Source organism: Periplaneta americana, chromosome 9 (assembly GCF_040183065.1).
Source record: "Periplaneta americana isolate PAMFEO1 chromosome 9, P.americana_PAMFEO1_priV1, whole genome shotgun sequence".
In the NCBI taxonomy this organism is placed as follows: Eukaryota; Metazoa; Arthropoda; class Insecta; order Blattodea; family Blattidae; genus Periplaneta; species Periplaneta americana.
In genome coordinates, this window is record NC_091125.1 from 56,951,427 (window position 1) to 56,969,829 (window position 18,403).

General features: G+C 36.3%; 1 protein-coding gene across 2 annotated transcripts in view; it reads left to right on the plus strand.

The window, feature by feature from the left end:
* LOC138705948 (facilitated trehalose transporter Tret1-2 homolog) overlaps positions 1-18,403 on the plus strand; it is a 37,926-nt gene that overhangs the window by 3,966 nt on the left and 15,557 nt on the right. The window contains exons 3-6 of one of the 2 annotated variants that reach the window (XM_069834757.1): positions 2,772-2,946; positions 12,942-13,208; positions 16,293-16,411; positions 17,423-17,842. In XM_069834757.1, the coding sequence (XP_069690858.1) occupies positions 2,772-2,946; positions 12,942-13,208; positions 16,293-16,411; positions 17,423-17,842 (981 nt within the window). The remainder of the gene's footprint in view (positions 1-2,771; positions 2,947-12,941; positions 13,209-16,292; positions 16,412-17,422; positions 17,843-18,403) is intronic. The other variant, XM_069834758.1, reaches the window with a different exon arrangement.

Sequence of the window (18,403 nt, forward strand, 5' to 3'; positions counted from 1 at the left end):
ATATGTCAGTGTAAAAATTCAGCCGAAACTGGATCTTATATCACCACAGCCTGAACTTCAACCAAAAATATTCACTTATATCCACTGTATAACGACAGATGCTAGCACAAGTTTTACTGGTCATCAGACCAACGGGAGTCCGCATAATTATTAATCTAGAGGATCCGCCACTATTCACAAGAAATCGATTCTTTTCTTTAACCTTAAATTTAAAATAATAGCTCTTTAGCCGAAGTAACACTTTTCATTTCTTCCACGTGTGCATCTTTCTTACAGTTCTCATAACTGGAAGGACTTCATTTGTCAAAATGAGAGTAGTTTAGGTATGAGAAACCATAGAAGTGCGTTAATCTTTAAGGGGGAAAATAATAAAATGACATTTCTGGTCTACGTAGAGAAAACTTTTTTTCTTCAGATAGGTGCAAAAAGTCTATATCATCAGGTGAACAAGTTTTGCTTGTTTATAGTACCCTACTAAGAAACAATCTCGAAAGTACTCTCCGAGGCAATAATGTGTATATTTATGTTTTAAGAGAAAATTGAGACTGTGATTACGATGTTATGATTAGGGACGATGTTAAGAGTTGAAGATGTTAGTCTCACTAATATCCCAACAATGGATACATTTCTGAACTCCACTGACTAAGAAATAGTGACTAACTTCAAAGATTACTTCCCTACTCGAAATTTTTAGAACTTAAGGTTAATATTATTATAAAGAATTAGATGAAACGTTTTTTGTAACATCTACTTCTCTTCTCTTCCAGATATTCGTGTGAACAAATATTTTTTACTTTTGTTATACAAATAACAAGCATAGACATTGGCTGGTTATTGATCCAGATTTGTGACAAAGAATACGAAACAATGAAACGGATATGGAAAAAATTAAAGGGAGAAAAGAGGCAGGATTTTTGTCATCACATTTAGGATAACTGCTGGACATGTTACATTTCGCTCAAATATGGTCTAATAAAAGTCATAAAAATTACATTTACCTTCCCCCCCTCCAGGAGTCGTTTTTATTGCCATTTTGTGATCTTTCTATTTATTAATCAAGATGTATCCCACTTTTTTTTCCAAATAAATGGTTTCACATAGGTATCTACCATACATATATCAAAATTCAAGAGTAGGAGTGCATGGCTTAATTATTTTAAAAACAGGGTGTTCACAGTCACTTTCCTTATGATCACTAGAGGTCTAATATATATATATATATATATATATATATATATATATATATCAGGACGCCGTTTTATACTTGTAAACGGAACAGGAGCGAGCAGAATGTATAGAAGTACAAAATGGGTAAGAATTAAGAAATAACAAATTGAAGAAAAGCAGAAAACAAAAACAATATTAAGAAGAAATAAAGCAAAAAAGAAAAGAAAAAATAAAGTAGGAATTCAAAAGAGAAAGATAAAAATTAAAGCAGAGAAAATGTTTTTTTCACAAGTTACTGTTCCAAAAAGAAAATGGAAACAAGAAAGAAAGACGTGGAAAATGATGGATCGATATGTGGATGGATGTGTGAATAGCTTGTTAGTTATACGGGTGGGTATGAAGTGGGATGTATCGAAAAAAACGGCAAAAGTTGGATTTTAGTCTAAAAGCAATCCACAGAAAATTTCAGCTTCGTAGAATAATTTTACGCCGAGCCTACACCATAATCTTCCCTCGGGTATTTTTTGCTTTTTTGACAAAAATTTTCTAATTTAATTGCAACTTTTTGTTCGGTGTAGACTTTAACTAGATTCTATTTTTAAGGTTCTGGCTGATATTATCATGCAATAGGCTACACTTCACTTGACGATATATGTCAGAGGTAGAACAAGAATTATTGTTTGTATGCATCTGAAATTGGACTAGTGTAACATGTAGCTAGTCGGCGATATATGCAATGGAGAGGGAAAGGAACTGGCCACCCTACCCCATTATCTCCTAGCCTAGTTTCCTCATAAGTGGTGCCTTCTTCGTATCACTTGTAAGATTCAGGCCTGTCTTCGGACAGTTGACTAAACAACAACTAAAGAACAATAATTACTGTGAATTATTTTTTAACATTTTGGAGAGAAAACCCGAAATTATTTAGACGATAGAAGTGCATCTCGTATCATTTAATTCAAATAGGGAACCTCTTGAGCTAATTTAACAAAAGGAAAATAATTATAGATTACACCAACTAGAACTCACCACGGAGAGGTGATTGCAAATGAGTTTCATCCCACCTACCCATCTTATCTTTTCTTGTTAATTTAACTGTTTTTCATTAATTTTCTCTATTTTATAGGTAAGTTTTTGTTTCATTGAAAGGCACTCAATTTGGCTCGAATTTCTAAATCTTTTACACTTCCGCCACACACAATGCAGCTACAGAATCACTGACAACTTATAATCCTCTCAACTGTTTGAATGTGACATTAGAATGAAGGAATAATTTTGTGAGCTACATTTCTATCAACACTTAGGCCTATTTCTTACAAGACTTCAGAACTAATTCACTGTAGTAACAGTATTTCTGTGACCTTATGAATGTTCCAAAATATTAAATTGGCATAGTCATATGCTTAAGAATTTATTATCACACCTTAAAATGGTGGACTGAATGAGGAAGTTTTATTACATGTTTTCTATCATCCAATAATCTTCTGGCAGCTATGTGCCTTGCATGTGGTGTCCCATTAGTGAACATTGCAAACAATACATTTCAGTGACCGTAACAGTTTTTCATGCACGACTCCACTCCATGAAATTCTGTACTTCTCCAGGTGCTGGCGATATCAGCGGCCAATCTCGTCGTCATGGACATGGCAGTCACTTTCTTCTTCTCTACCAATGTGATAGCAGCTCTGCACAAGTCGCCAAAAGATTTCAATTCCACGGAGGAGTTGCACAACGCCACAGAAGGACTGTTCATGGACGACACATACGCGTCTTGGTTTGGTAAGTTAAGAGTTTCTTTCGAAACGTGAATGTGAACTCTCCTGCTACTGTACTATTAGATAAAATACGAGTTTTGTAATTCTGCGAAAATTCTACCTATTTTCGCGGAAGTATCTACACGTAGGGCACATAACATTCTTCATACCGAAGACGTGGTGTTAGGCATGTCGTCTATCTGTCTGTCTTTGTACAGCGATATCTCTTAAACTATTGGGCAGATTTTGTTCATATTCAGTACGGGTACCTTTACAGGATGTTTCAAATGTGATAGTCAAAAATTCAGGAATGAGAAGTAAAAACAAAGAGAAACAATAACGTTCCAGTAAATATGGGTCCGAAAATTAACCTTTTACGAGATAATGCCTTTCTTTTGCTGGTTGCGGTCGTCAGTGAACCGAGCGCCTGATACGTTAAAGCGGCAACATTCATGCTTCGTACTTATGCCGCACTCTTCCCATTCTATTTCTTTCTAAGTGTTAGACGATATCTAAACAGACGATATGGTGAAAGGTTGATAGATAAAGGACGACCTGTACCTAGATCACAAGATTTAAATTCTTTGGATTTTTGTGTACGGGGTTATGCAAAAAGCCTAGTTTACACAACAGACATCACTACACCTGAAGAATTGCAGCATCGGATTTTAGATCCCTTCCAGCAAAAGAAGAATAACCCAGGAATGCTCGAGAGCATTCTTGGGTCTTTGTGGAGAAGACTAGACAGATGCATCCAAGTATATGATCAGCATTTTGAACACCTGCTGTAAAATTCTTCAGTTAACATGTTCATATTACACTGTACCTTGTTTATCCACAAACTTCACTGTCGTTTAGACAAAAAGTTTATTTTGTGTATGTTAAATCACATTTATGTGGTGTTGAAGCTAAAATTATGAATTTTACTGTCTCGTGATTGATAAATTAATAAAAGTGCCACTACTTTTGTTGGAATTATTGTTTAGACATCGGATTTATGAAATAAAACCATCCGCCTTCAATAACGGTGACCACAAGGATCCAGAAAACGAATACATATATAAAAGTTTACCATGAAAATACGTACAATAAATTTGAAAAGAAAATGAAAGTGAATCATATTACTTGAAATAGAGATGAAATTGCAAAACTTGAATCGAGTCCTCTAGAATCTCTCTAAGGATTTTCTCAACATTCTAAAATATGAATCCCTTTAATTTTAAAAGGTTATAGGTGTATTTGGAGATGGTACCACGAACTCCAAAAAGAAGTCCGTGTACTGATCAACGATTAGCCATAATGTTATACTGCTTGCTAAAATAAGGAATGCAAGGTTCATAGATGATTCTCTTTTCATCATCAGTAAGTTTTGGCTGCTGTGCATCTCTTTCAAACCTGATAGTCGGGTCTAGTATTGTTCCTGTGTTCTTTTTTCTATCAATGACAACAATATCTGCTCGTCTTGTTGAATCATCTTCCCAGATACAATGCACTTCTTCATGGACTTCTAATTCTTCTTATCTTAGGATGTCAGCAAGCATTGTTCTTACCCTGTGATGGCAGTTGTTCCACAGTAACTCAGTCTTTCGGCAGAAACCCAACCCAACTAGCACAAAATGGCATTATCTCGTAAACGGTTAATTTCCGGACCCATGTTTACTGGAACTTTTTTGCTTCTCTTCGTTTTTACTTCTGATCCCTAAATTTTCTGCCGTCACTTTTGAAATACATTGTAGCCTATACCAGTCAACTTGTCTAAGAATGTTGCACACGGAGCAAAGTTTTCAGTAAAACATTACTAAGTCTTGATTTTAGATCAAAAACACAAAATAATAATAAATTTGAAATCGACAAGCACATTTTATTTTGTTTCTTGTACAAGATAAGAGAAAAGTCAAATGAGCAGCTATATACATTCCAAATATTTATATTCCGGATAAATTAATTATTATATGCAGAATTATTTATATTTTAGTTGCGATTTTTTTCGGAAGTCCCAATAGCCCCACAGGTCAAGTCAGATAATCACAACCATTAATTAAAAGCATCTCATTGTTACAGGATCATCACCCTTTGTTATAGGGTATAGACCTAAGCATATTTGTTACGCGTCAGTGCAGCAAAGAGAAATTTACAGAGATCGAAATAACTGGGTACGTTTTCCAGAGCAGTGTTGTTCATAAAGACATCCGTATCTTATCTTACAGGCTGTACAGTTTATATAAGAGAAATTACACACAATACCTTTTTGGATGACATTAAAAAGAGACACAACAACCAAAATTAACAATTTCATTTTGACACACTTTATTCTTGTCACTTTGAATTTAGTGCTAAGAGTTATTGCAGTACATAACAAGAAACATAATTACATTTTTAAACAAAAATGACTGCCGGTCATCAGATACAACATTTTCGTATGCTGAAAAGCTTCGATCCATGTTGGCTGAAACAATAGGTGCATATGTGAAGCTTTCTGCATAATTAATATCCAAATCGAGTTCAAGTAATGCACATTCCTAACCAGAAATAACATTAGAAATGTTACGCAGAATACTGTATTCATAGTTTTTGTTCAATAATGTTTTAATTTTGTTTTGTACAAGTTTCCCTGTTTCATCTTGCACGCTATTAAGTTTATGTCCATGGATGGGCAACTCATGCTCACAAAGTGCTATAAAACCTTGAAAGATAGAAAGACAGACGGAGCCATCCGCAGCAGTTACAAGTTGTTTGCAGTTTCGCTGCAAAAGCAGTTCATTGCCACGGTGCGCTCTGGCGGCTCATGCAGGTGGTCGTGATTCTACTCCATGATTTGAATTTCAGAATGACGCATGGCACAATAATTATAGTAATTTTAGATAGACTGTGCCTAAACATACATAACAAAATTATATTATTTCCTAGCTTTGTAAATTAGTTTAGTACTGGAAACACAAACTGCATACAATCTTTTCAAGATTCAACGAACATAACTGCAACACTTATTATTTATTATTACACTATTTGTTAATATTTCTTATTATAAGTCTTATTTGAAACATAGAACGCGAGAATTTTCAAGTCCTTATACATTAAAGAGTATTCCTCTGTTCTCAGAAAGATAATAGTTGTATTCGCAAACAATCACAAATTCAAGGAAGTATTTTTCACATGAAACTACTTCTAAGCTCTTTCTGTACATTGAGACCTTTTACACTTCTTTCTTGTATTAAACTCTGGCTCAAGCATATACAGTATATTTGGAAATTCTGACTTAGGCAGCATTACGAACAGTTCGATCTTTACTAAAACCTTCACTGTGTTTATTTGTAACATAAAATCTGCAGTGTTTGGGAAAAGTGGCATAAGTCAGTTTTCACAAACATTTTTATTAATTTATTGACAACTTACGGAACATCTGCTCGCTTGGGAAAAGAGACATAAGTATTTCTCCTATTACAATAATTCATACAGAAAAATCAAATCGACATAAACCAATGCGAAGACAGTTTTTTTCCTTCTCCTATAAAATTAGCATTTTTGACTTGTGCCACTTTTCCCGAGCACTACAAAAATGTCATGTGTAAGAAATTGTAATAGAACATAATACAAGCTTTACCTCCCTTCTTAATAAAAAATATTTCTCTTTCGACTCATCACTAAATGGAAATGATCTGGGGATTATATTGTTTTTCACTTAAAACGAGCCGCCACTTAGCGCAAACGCGAGCAAACTTGTATACAGACACTACAGTACAGAGTCTGTTCTACCTGCACTGAGGTTGTGTTCACACTTCGAGAACACGAGTTTCCCACCCATGTTCATGTCCTTCCATACGTGCAATTTGACTGACTGGTTTTTAGTCTTTCCCTGATTTTTCTAAGCACTCAATGGAAGAAGGCGAGGGGGTATGTGTGTGTCCGTATTAGAGTGAGTGTATGTGTAAGTGTCCGTGTAAGTGTAGTGTATGAAATGACTGAGGATTATAATGAAGGAAGAAGGGAAAACTAGGTGTCGGCACGTAGCCTACTCCTGTCGAATAGCACCAAGGGGGTCGCCAGGCTTAACGTTCCCATCCGAAGGACGAATCACTATCAAGAGTGACATATGCCTTCCCTTCATTCACTGCGGAGAGATTTGGGATTTAACCCAGGCTTATTGGTGCACAATTTAGTGATTAGAAGTTGTACACATGATATTTTACATGAAAATTTCTGACTCCGCCGGGAATCGAACCCGGGCCGGCTAGTCTGGAGACAGACGCGCTGCCACAGAGATAATTCGGCGGACCCAATAGAAGAAGGTACAACTCCATAATTTGACTTAATATTTTTAACTTACTTTCCAAGACTGGATCACACAGAAAATTTTTTTATTGAAGCTGCGTCGTCACTGTTAAAGGATTTGATCACTTTCTGAAGATTAGCGAAGTTGTCGCAATAATTGCATCTTGACAAGCAGGAATTCCATTGCGTAACTACAGGAGATGGAAGCACAGGGACACCAGGATATTGTTTCTTAAATGATAACACACTAGAATGTGGCTTTACAAACACTTTCTTCACATTGGAAATCAGTCTGGAAAATGAGATCGCACTACTTCTGCAATTGTATTCTTTGACAGGCGTGGGCGAGGCAAGTAACGTGAATCATTTTCATTTATTTGGTTTTAGCCTCATAGCAATTGCAAGGCACTGTGAAATAACGAAACAATTGTAGAGGAATTCACTTGATATAGTTCCTGACACATAAGTATGTACAGTATTTTAGGGATGTCCACCTCCATAGCCCCAACGATCATATTTGCTGCATGCCGTCCTCTGCAATCCGTTGTTCCTACTGAAATCCATATATTGTTATCGTTAATGTTTTCCTTGATATCATGAATGCATTTATCGTAACATTCCTGTACGTAATATTTTCACAAACTTGAGAGATCTGCGATTGAACTTTGCGTATATTTACTAAAAATTCTCGCAATTTCCCGTTCAGCAGTTTGTTGCCAGATGAAAATGCCTCACACATAACTGAATAAACCTATTAGTGTGATGTTCGGTCCCTGACTCTACATTTTGTTGGACCCTTTCAAGAGCAATCTTGAATTTTTCTATGTTTACAGTACGCGTTGCGTAAAGCTGGGTCCACACTATACAACAAAACACGTTACATAACAAAGTTATATAACTTGTTGCAGAAACGGGAAGAAAATGTTATATAACATGAGTTTTTTGTGTTATGTAGCAAGTTATATGTTATCCAGCGGGTGTCGGTAAAGATAAAAGGATGTTATAAAACATCGTTATATAACATGTTTGCGCATGACGTAACTTGTTATAAAAACACCCGCTGCACAAAAAGGTACGAGCTGAGTCTTGCTGGAATCATCACGTCATGTGTTTCGCATTATTGCGTAGTATCTTGTATGCATTCTCTGTGCGCTTGGCGTGATTATTCATCTGTGTTCCGAAGTCAACGTGGCATAATGTAGTGAAGCAAGACTGCAACTTATGAGTTAATTGAGCTGTACAGAGAAAAAACGGGTATTATGGGATCCGCGACTGATATGGACTACAAAGACAAATAAAAAGCACGACGCATGGGCTGAATTGGGTGTTAATATGTAAATGGATGTGCAAGTGGTTGAAAATAAAATGAGAATTCTTATTGGTCAGTTCCAGATAGAATTAAAGAAAGGAAAAAGTGGATATGGAGCAAACGCTCACTACAAATCAAAATGGGTGTACTTCAAGATGCTTTTGTTTTTAAGAGACAAAATGAGTCAGTGATAGTTTCACATACTCTGGCACAATCTTGGATATGCTCTGATTGGAGAATTTGAACAAATGGCTTGAAATTTTGTAGGAATCTCCACTTGGAAGAAATCTTAAAGTAACGGTTTCTCTCGCCAGTATTGCATTTCGAAATGAAGTGTCTTTCTTACTTATCTTATGTCCGATTACGTTTATAAGATATTCAAAATCAGAACTGATCATTCTGGCAAAGTTTTTGAAACTTTCATCACATCCAAATTCTTCTGCCAAGGAATCACTAGCATCTCTCTTAAGATCTGCTAAAAGGTTACTTCTACTTTATTGTTTATAGCTTGTAAAGATGGTCGCACCCAACATTTTCGTTTACAAGGCCTACTACTTCCTGCCAGAATCACAAGCAGCAGCAGTAAGAACTACATCATCTGCCCTCGATGCCATTTTCAAACGTGACATTTATTTCACTTATCGAGTTATATAATTTGTTACAAGAATGTTATTTTGATACCAACACAAATATAACATATAGCAAGTTAAAGAAACATGTTGCGTACAAAGTTTTTTATATAACGTGTTTTGTTATATGGTGTAGACCCAGCTTAACACTTTATATTCGTTTGCATGAAATTGAAGTTTTGCAAAATTTACTCGTAACAGTATCCCGACTAATAAATTCCAAATGTTTACCATATCTTGATATGGCATTAACCAACCACTTTGCTGGAGAGATTGCCGTTTGTTTCAGCATTTTGAAACACACTTTGTAACTGAATCGTACTCGAACTTTGTTTGTACTGAAGAGTTATGTCGTTCTTATATACTAATAGCGATGGTTTATTTCCTTCGACTGTAAACACTGATAGATTACACTGCACAGTGTGTCTCAGGAATTGAACTACAGGGTGGACACAAAGTCACGTTACCCCTATAAATACCTCATACTATTAAATTTATGAAATTCCGATCATAATACAGATATACATATATTTAATTTAATACAGATATACAGCTACTTAATTATGATACTTAATCACTCATTTAAAGTTTGTGTGACTGCAACCTGTGTATATTTTTGTGTGGCTTTACTTTGTTTATAGTGTTTTCTCTCTCTCTCTCTCTCTCTCTCTCTCTCTCTCTCTCTCTCTCTCTCTCTCTCTCTCTTATTTCTTGTGTAGCTTTACTTTGTATATGGTGTTTTTTTTTCTGTTTATTTCTATTATTGTATGTGTATTCCTGGTGTTGTGGAAGAGAAGGCCTGATGGCCTTAACTACACCAGAATAAATAAATAAATAAATAAATAAATAAATAAATACATCCACTTTACACTAACTGCATGTCCTAAGTGCCCAAAGGGTCAGTATGTCCCCTCATAATTTTCCTCACACAAAGTAATGCGTCTCCAGGTTCGGCGTGACATTCGCATCAGCATTGCTGGCGTCCTTCAATTTATCAATGGTATCGTACCATTTCTGTGCAACAATGCTCTTGATGAAACCCCAAAGCGCTGAGACGAATGTCACACCGAACCTGGCGACACATTATTTTGTGTGAGGAGAATTTTAGGGGACATACTGACCCTTTGGGCACTTAGGACACACAGTTAGTGTAAAGTAGACGTATGTCTGCATTATGACCGGAATTACATAAATAGCGTGTATATTTGAGGTATTTATAGGGGATAAAGAGACTTTGTACCCAACATATAGATGATGAGCAGGGATCGAAGTAAGAACTGCACGAGGCGCATTTCCAGTGCGCAGGCATGTTTGTCACGGCCTTAATCATGACCCATTCTGAATCTCCGATTAAACTCCACTAAACCTCTCTCGAAATATTCTTCTACGACGATTATGTTGACTATTACACTTTTACTACTTATACTACTTTTGATCAATAAAACGATACGAAAGGACGTGTTTCAACCAATCATGGCTGTTTATCGCTACAATTTTATCACTCTCCTAGCATTTGTTTATTTTTAGCACTTCCTAGCATTTGTTTCTTTGCCAACATTTCAAAATGCAAATACTTTACGGTACTGTAAAACATGCTTTGCGATCGTCATTTGTTTCCCGCATAGGTAGTCAACTGAAAATGGTGCTCCGTTCGAACGTTTGGGTGAAGCTAACATTAGTGAAATAGAATTTTTAGTAAGTCAACTAATACTATTTTATTGTATTAGAGTACTTTATTTCTTCTAATCTTCATACAATTTCTTCTGGTTTCATTACCTCCCTACCATTTGTTTCTTTGTTTGCCAACATTTCAAATTGTAAATAATTATTTACGATACTATAAAAGATGCTTTGCGATCGTCATTTGTTTACCACATAGATAGACAACTGAAAACAGCGGCTCTGTTCAAAGGTTTTGGTAAAGCTAACAATAGTGAAATAAAATTTAAGTCAACATTTTATTGTATTAGAGTACTTTATTTCTTCTACACTTTATATACCTTCTTCTAATCATGTAATAATCAATTAAATCTCATTTGAGTTTTGATTTTCTGTAAATAAATCAAAACCTCTAGTGACATTACTGTTGATAAACCTCAATTTCTTTCCATGATCAGAAGAAGAATAAATACATGTATTATTTTTACAAAACACGTCTCAATCAATATTAGAATCTAAAATAATGTAATCTCAAATTCAACTACATACTCACATCAAGAGCATGGTAAGAATTTGTTATAAAATTTGTAAGTTTGTAACCATACAATTTGCAAAGTTGTAAACAAAATGATAATTGAATTTGTAGTAGCCTATAATGGACTCGAATCTAGCCTATTATTTTTTACTTCATTTACAAATTTACAAGAACAATCTTTGTTAAACACAAAAATTTATAAATATGTGGATTTGTGACTTTTTCTCTTGTAATTTGTAATTTGTGCTTTCGTGAACCAGGGACCAGATCGTTTTTAGAATTCAAGATTCAGAAGAACAATGTAGTTAGAAAAAATGTAGACGATCAGCATGTTTCAGCGATCTTAATAGAGTCTCATTACTACAGTAATTGTAATCAATGTGAGCGCCAAGACTACTAGTCACTTGTTGGTGAATTTTGAAGGGGGAAGGGGAATCTTAAGAGGACATAACTCCGTAGAACACGTAAAGTGGGAAGTCTATTGCTAAAAACTAGTGCATGAGGCCTGTTTTGTCAGTAAGCGATTCTCCAGGAAAGAGAAAAATTCTTACTGGGTTCATTACAACAAATTATTCATAAGTAATGAATATTTTAGCAATAAATATTCAGCACAGACCAATATAAACATCTCGTATTATTCTCCAGATTTTCAAACGATATTCATCCTCGTGCCAACTGCATAATTTTCTACAGTATTTCGTACTTGAACATCACTTCACCGCAGCAAACCTGAAGACTCTGGCTTCTACGTTAACTTCTCTGCGAAATGATGCAATATAATGCTAGGGAACGGATGTGGAAAATGATTCTATGCCGTACTTTCCCGATGTTTTTAAACGGTAGTGAGGATTACTTTGAATAGTAGAGCAATTTGGGTAGGTAGGTGAAACGGAATACTTCTGAAAAAAAAATATGTTGCAAAACAGTCTTTTCACTATAAACTTAACTTATACTCCATTAACTTGGACCCTGGTCTCCAATGTGGAAAGCCTACACTCTAACCTTACAGATAACAGTGCACCATCGTGGATGTTAATGAAATCGCTATTTTGAAATTAGTTATTTCGTTGTGAACACCTTGGGATATAGAAGCTGTAATTCTTTCCGGACTGCGCGCATCTGGCAGTGCAAGGGATAGACTACTGTTTCTGACATTTGGGTATATGTAACATGGATTATGTGGTATTATAATTGGAATTATATTTTTAATTTCAAGGAATAGTTTATTTAAAATGTTAATTTCGATAGCATAACAGAATAAGAGAATAACTAGAAAGATTAGTTTTCATGTGAGTGAGAAATGACATGTAAAATTTGTCTCGAGTTTTCTAATTCAGAAAGAGGGCAAGTTAAATCAATGACACGGGTCTATCAAATTCATTTTTCTTTGAAGACGACTAATGTAGATAATTATATTTTCCTTAAAATTCAATCGTCGTTTACTAGATTTAAGCTCTTGAATATTAGATATAATAATAAGCATAGTAGTTACTCGAAAACGAAGAACGATCTAATCCGAGAATGTACGAAATAATATTTTACTCAAATCTATTTTGATATGAAAATATGTATATCGCTACCAATAAGTGGAAAGTGGAATTTGATTTCAAATGTTGCAGGTGGCTTACCCTACATTTGTCAGCCGATCGGCAGTTTTTCTTCAGGGTTCCTTGTAACATGGTTCGGTCGCAAGAGGTCTCTCATGCTCGTCTGCGTGCCTCATGTTATAAGCTGTGTGCTGATAAGCACGGCCCCCTCGCTCGCCGTACTTTTCCTTGCCAATGTCATCATAGGCATCACAGTAGGTCTCACAGAAGCGCCCATCAACAGTTACTTCGGAGAGATCTGTCAACCTACGTTAAGGAGTGCCTTAGCCAGCTGCGCAGGTGAGATTGTTGTTAATTCTGCTGAAGTGGGAAAGATATTGCAACAGATTTCCTTTGGCGTTTTAATTTCTTGCACGGAAGCATTTATACGTGTGATTTTAGACTTCTACAATGCTCAACTTCTTTGCGCCCTGTTATGGATGCAGGAACATCCACCTTATATATTATATCGTATCTCTTATATCATGAGAAAAGCCAAGGAAATGAGAGAACGGCTGTTGGTAGTGCAATCATCAGATTCACTTAAGTTCCCCTTGTCTTGTCTTCCCTAAAGGATAGAGTCGATGCATAATTCTGAAAAATTTGATATTTCCGCATCCATAACGAGGCTAGAAAAGGCACAATTTCTCAGTACATTTACACGCACCAGAGTAAGAGACGAAGACTGCTGATTTTTATGCAATAGCAAGGCCCTTAACTTTGCCGTTATTCGCCCCGACTCAATGAGATTCGCTCATAGATATCACTAGTAAACCACTTAGTTCGTTAAAGACTGTCCAGAGTGCACCACAGGTTGTGAATCAATATTACACTCTTAATGAATGATGATGTAGAATTGCTGTGATGTCACAGTGGACTAGCTCACAGCTTTTCCCAACGTAATTAAAAATTCAAACGGATCGACAGAGATATGAACCCAGTCCCTCGGCTTAAAAGCTCACTGCTGAAATGTTAAATACAAGAATATCGCCATCTACAAAAAATGAAAACATCGACAGACACTAAATAATTGTCTAAATGAACTAAATGTCTAAATTGCGTAAGTACACTGTAAATTAACGTAACAATTGAGGGAAATAATTCACATATTAAATTTATAGAAAAAGTTATTCGCAGCAGTCTATATGACGACGATAGAACCTGAATGACGAAGAATAATTCTAATCACAGTATCTGGAGGGAATTGTTGTTTTGCTAAAGTAAAAGTTTCTCGAACTTCAATGGAAATTGAAGCAAACTTATTCTCCTTTCACCAACACGTTTTAACGAATTAGTTTACTTAGAGTTTATGAAACGGAGGCCTTACCAAAACAAAACGCTGGTGGATGAGAATACCTGCATAAGAGAATGACTGAACTCACATTATGCTCTATTGTTATGAACATTTTTACATTGTTGAGACATCCGCTTTACGCGTCATTCAAAATAATACATCATCACCTCCAGTAGAAACAGCACTTCCAAACTTCTTTAAAATTTACTGCAAACTTCAGAACGTGATGTAGTATAACTGCATACTAGTAATTATGCGCCAAACAAACTAATGAAATTATCGCTCATCTGCTGTCCACGTTTCTCCAGCAACGAAGTATTTATTTATCAATTGTGAATTCAGTGTTGTGTTGATTTCTGCAATTATAGTTCTCACAACAGTGGAGAAGGTGTTTATTTTCGACCATTATTTCCGGTATTAGAGAGTACTGAAATTACAAACTTACTCTGAAAATCAAGATAAGTCATTATAACATGCAAGGCGACATAAAACTGACCCCGTTGTATTATTTGATGCCGCATTGTTAAATCGATCCTGGAACTGCTCTTTAAAGTGGCGCAAGCTCGGCCCATTCTGACTCCCCACTCCGTATGACTGGAAATAATGCTCGACAATAAACATCTTCCCCTCTGTTGTAAGAACCACTTCAGCAAATCTTTACTATATTATTATGTATCAACAATACAACAATGGGATCAGATAAACAAATTTCAGCATACATTTTACATAATGTAACCCGTACTTTTTTATGAAAATGTTTCCTATTGACAACGGATGCTCTGGGTCTGAACATTGGAATACAGATGAAATCTAGCTCACCTTACTAATTTGAAAGCTCTGAGTCTCGTGGTGATGGTCTTTCATGTGTCAAGTCAACCGTTTAGCCTGCAGCGTCATCTAAAGTTAAACAATTCAATCACACTTTCCATTTCTTTTGAAGAGAAACGCAATTGCGAAAATGCTGGTAATGGCCATGAATACTGAGAAAAGTACACGTCATATATTCCTAAACAAAACAGCAACAACGTGAGCAATGGGAACAAGTCACAATTGCAAAGTCGCTATCATCAGCGTCTTTCAATTGGCATTCGAGCATTCCAAATTGAAACGTAACGACTATTATAATTCTGAATTACACCTTCTCTCCAGTTTCATAGCTTATAGAATCACAGGATACTTTACTAGTGCACATAATTAATTTGATTATAAATGACGGAATGCAGATTAATGTTGGTGTGTTCGTCATAAAGCTTTTACTGGTTCTGATCTAGTCGAAATCTTGAAAAATTTACTAGTCTTCTAAAATAAACTTTATACTGACCGAAAATGCACACAACCAAAGGCTGACCACAGCAGGTTGCTTTGGTGGTATAATCCTTAGAGTGATGTTTTAGCAGGAAGTGCATCGTGCAAAACATTTTCATCTTTGTGACAACCCCATGTGTCTAATAGCAAAAGCGAGTTGTGTTCAATAACAGCCAAAACTTGTGAAAGAAACCTGACGAAATATGCATTTGCCATATTTTATTACACCGACAACTAGGTTTCCAATAGATTGACATACCTCATCAACATCTTTTTGTAACCTTGGACCAAATTTCCCTCCAAGCTCTTGGAACATATATAATTTTGTCACTAGTTTCCCACACACAAACATAGCAACATCAATTGTATACCTGTAGGTCACCTTATTTAGTAATTGGAAAGTAGATATAGTTGTCATTTGTACTTCTAAGAAAGAGTACCCCGGGACGAGATTTTATAAATAAAGCCACTTTGATGCGTACTCTAAATTCATTCAAAACTAACGAAAAGTGACACTGATTTTTTCAAATTTAGATGGCTCTGCAGGCTAAACAGTTGACGTGACTCGGAAAAAATTATTACCACGAGACTTAGCGCCCTCAAATTAGTAAGATGAGCCCGGTTTTATCTGTGTTCGAGTGTTCAGACCCGGAGGCATCTTGTGCGTTCTTAGATAATTTGCTAATTTGTGTCAGGGTGAAAAGTCGTTCAACTTATTGAAATTGCAAAGACACAAGTGATGTAGGGACCAACAGAGTTCTGCAGTTGTGCTGGCTTGGTTGCAGCCCTGTTCTACCAGTTCGGCATGTTCCTGGTGCTCATGCTCGGCAGCATCATGCACTGGAGGACTACTGCCGCTGTCTGCGTGGCTGCGCCTATTATCACCATCATCCTCATCAGCCAGGTGAGACTGAGTCGTAGAAATCTCAAATGCACGAAATACTTCTCAGATGATAGTTTAAAATCAATACATTTCCAAAAATACTGAACATATTTTAACATTCCAGTACAAAGTAATTTCTTCTTCGTCCTCTCGTTCCACCTTTTCTTCCACCTTCTTTTCTTTCTTGCTTCTCTTTGCCATCCAATCTTTATCCTTCCTCCTCTGTCTCGCAATCTTTTTGTCTTCTCTTTTTTTCTTCTCCCTTTTTCTTGTTTAATTTCTGATCATTTACATTCTCTTACCTTCTGTCCTCTTCCATTTTTTCACTTCCTATCCATCCCAGTCTTCTTCCTCTTTCTTCTTTTTTCTTCCCTCGTGTTGTTTCTCTTCATCTTATACCCAGTCTTCCAAATCTTCCTTTTCGACCTGCTCTTTCTTTCCCTATTCCACTTCCTTTTCTTCCTCTCAACTATCCTCCCTTCTTTCTCTGACTCTCTGCTTCTTTTTTTCCTGCTCTTTCTCATTCTCCTCCTCTTTTCCTTATTTCTTCTCACCTCTCCCTTTTTCCTCCTCTTTTCTACTCTTCCTTCTTCTCTCTCATCTCCATCATTCTCTTCTTTCTCCTAGTCTTTCACTTTCCTTTCTTCTCGCTTTCAGTTTTTCATTTGCTAGTTTTCTTTTTCTTGCTTCTTCTCTTTTCCATTCTTCTTCTCCTTTTATTTTTCATATTCAGCTCTCTTTTTTCTCCCTTTCCTCTTCTCTTCCCTGACGTCTTTCACCTTCTGTTTTTTCTCTTGCTGCTCCTTTGTTCATCTTTCCCTTCTTTTCAGTCCATCTTCTTTCCATCGTACTCCTTGTCTTTCTTCTCCTTTTCTAGTCTTGTCTCCTTTTTTTTTATTTCTTTGATTGAAGGAAGAAAATTAATTGAGCTCGTGTTTACATAGTAAATAAGAAAACAGAAGAAAATTTTGAGAATAAGATGTAGCACCTACTGTGTATTATAGGATGTAGGTTTTATGTATAATCCAATAGATTCCTGAATCTCCAATATGGCTGATTGCGCAAGACAGGAAAAACGACGCAGAAGCCGCTTTGTGCTGGCTGCGGGGATGGGTCGAGCCAAGTGCCGTGCGTAAGGAGCTGGAGGAACTGCTGTGTTACCACGAGAACGTGACGCTCAAGTCTGCGGCATATGCATCCAAATCCACGCAGCTGCAGACACTTGGCAGCCCAGAGGTTCTGGATGTCATTCCACATCACAGGCGAAGAAGCAAGTGGTCGCGATCAATGGCCATGATACGACTTCTTCTGGAGCCAGAAACGATCCGTCCGTTGGTGCTGACACTGCTCTTCTTCACTTTCTCCAGCATGGGAGGGTTGATGTCCGTCAAGCCCTTCTTGGTGGAGGTTCTCCATCGGTTCCATTCTCCGATGGACCCCAAGTGGAGTTCGGTAAGATATACCATCACAAACAGGGATCTCTAACTCTAGGGATACTTCAGATAGTAACTCTTAAATTGTTAGCGTTACTGAAATATGCGTCAAAGTTTTTCCTAAAGAAAATATACCGTTAAATATAAACAATACAGTAATTCTAAAAAAGAAAAGTACACCTAATTAGTGCAAAATCAATAGTTATTATTAATTTTCAAATTAAATTATATAAGATATTTATAAGAGCCTCAAGTCTATACTACCGTCTATTGGAAGTAAGGCTCCAGCACTAAAACAGCTGTCTGCATTTGACTAGCCTTGCATCAGGCTGTTGAAGCACACATGCCTGATGTGACTATCTATAATCTTTTACCTATCATCAAGACCCATAAACTATACAATTATGGACATTACTTTCTTCGATATTCTTTTCCATATTAAATTCATTTTGGCAAAGAGGTGGGGAGATTCTCACGATATTCGAATATAGCATAACATATAGTTCACAGTGACAGTGCTTTTGTGACTTTTAAGTCACAGAATTGTCCATCTACTGCAGTATTTCTCAATCATCCAACA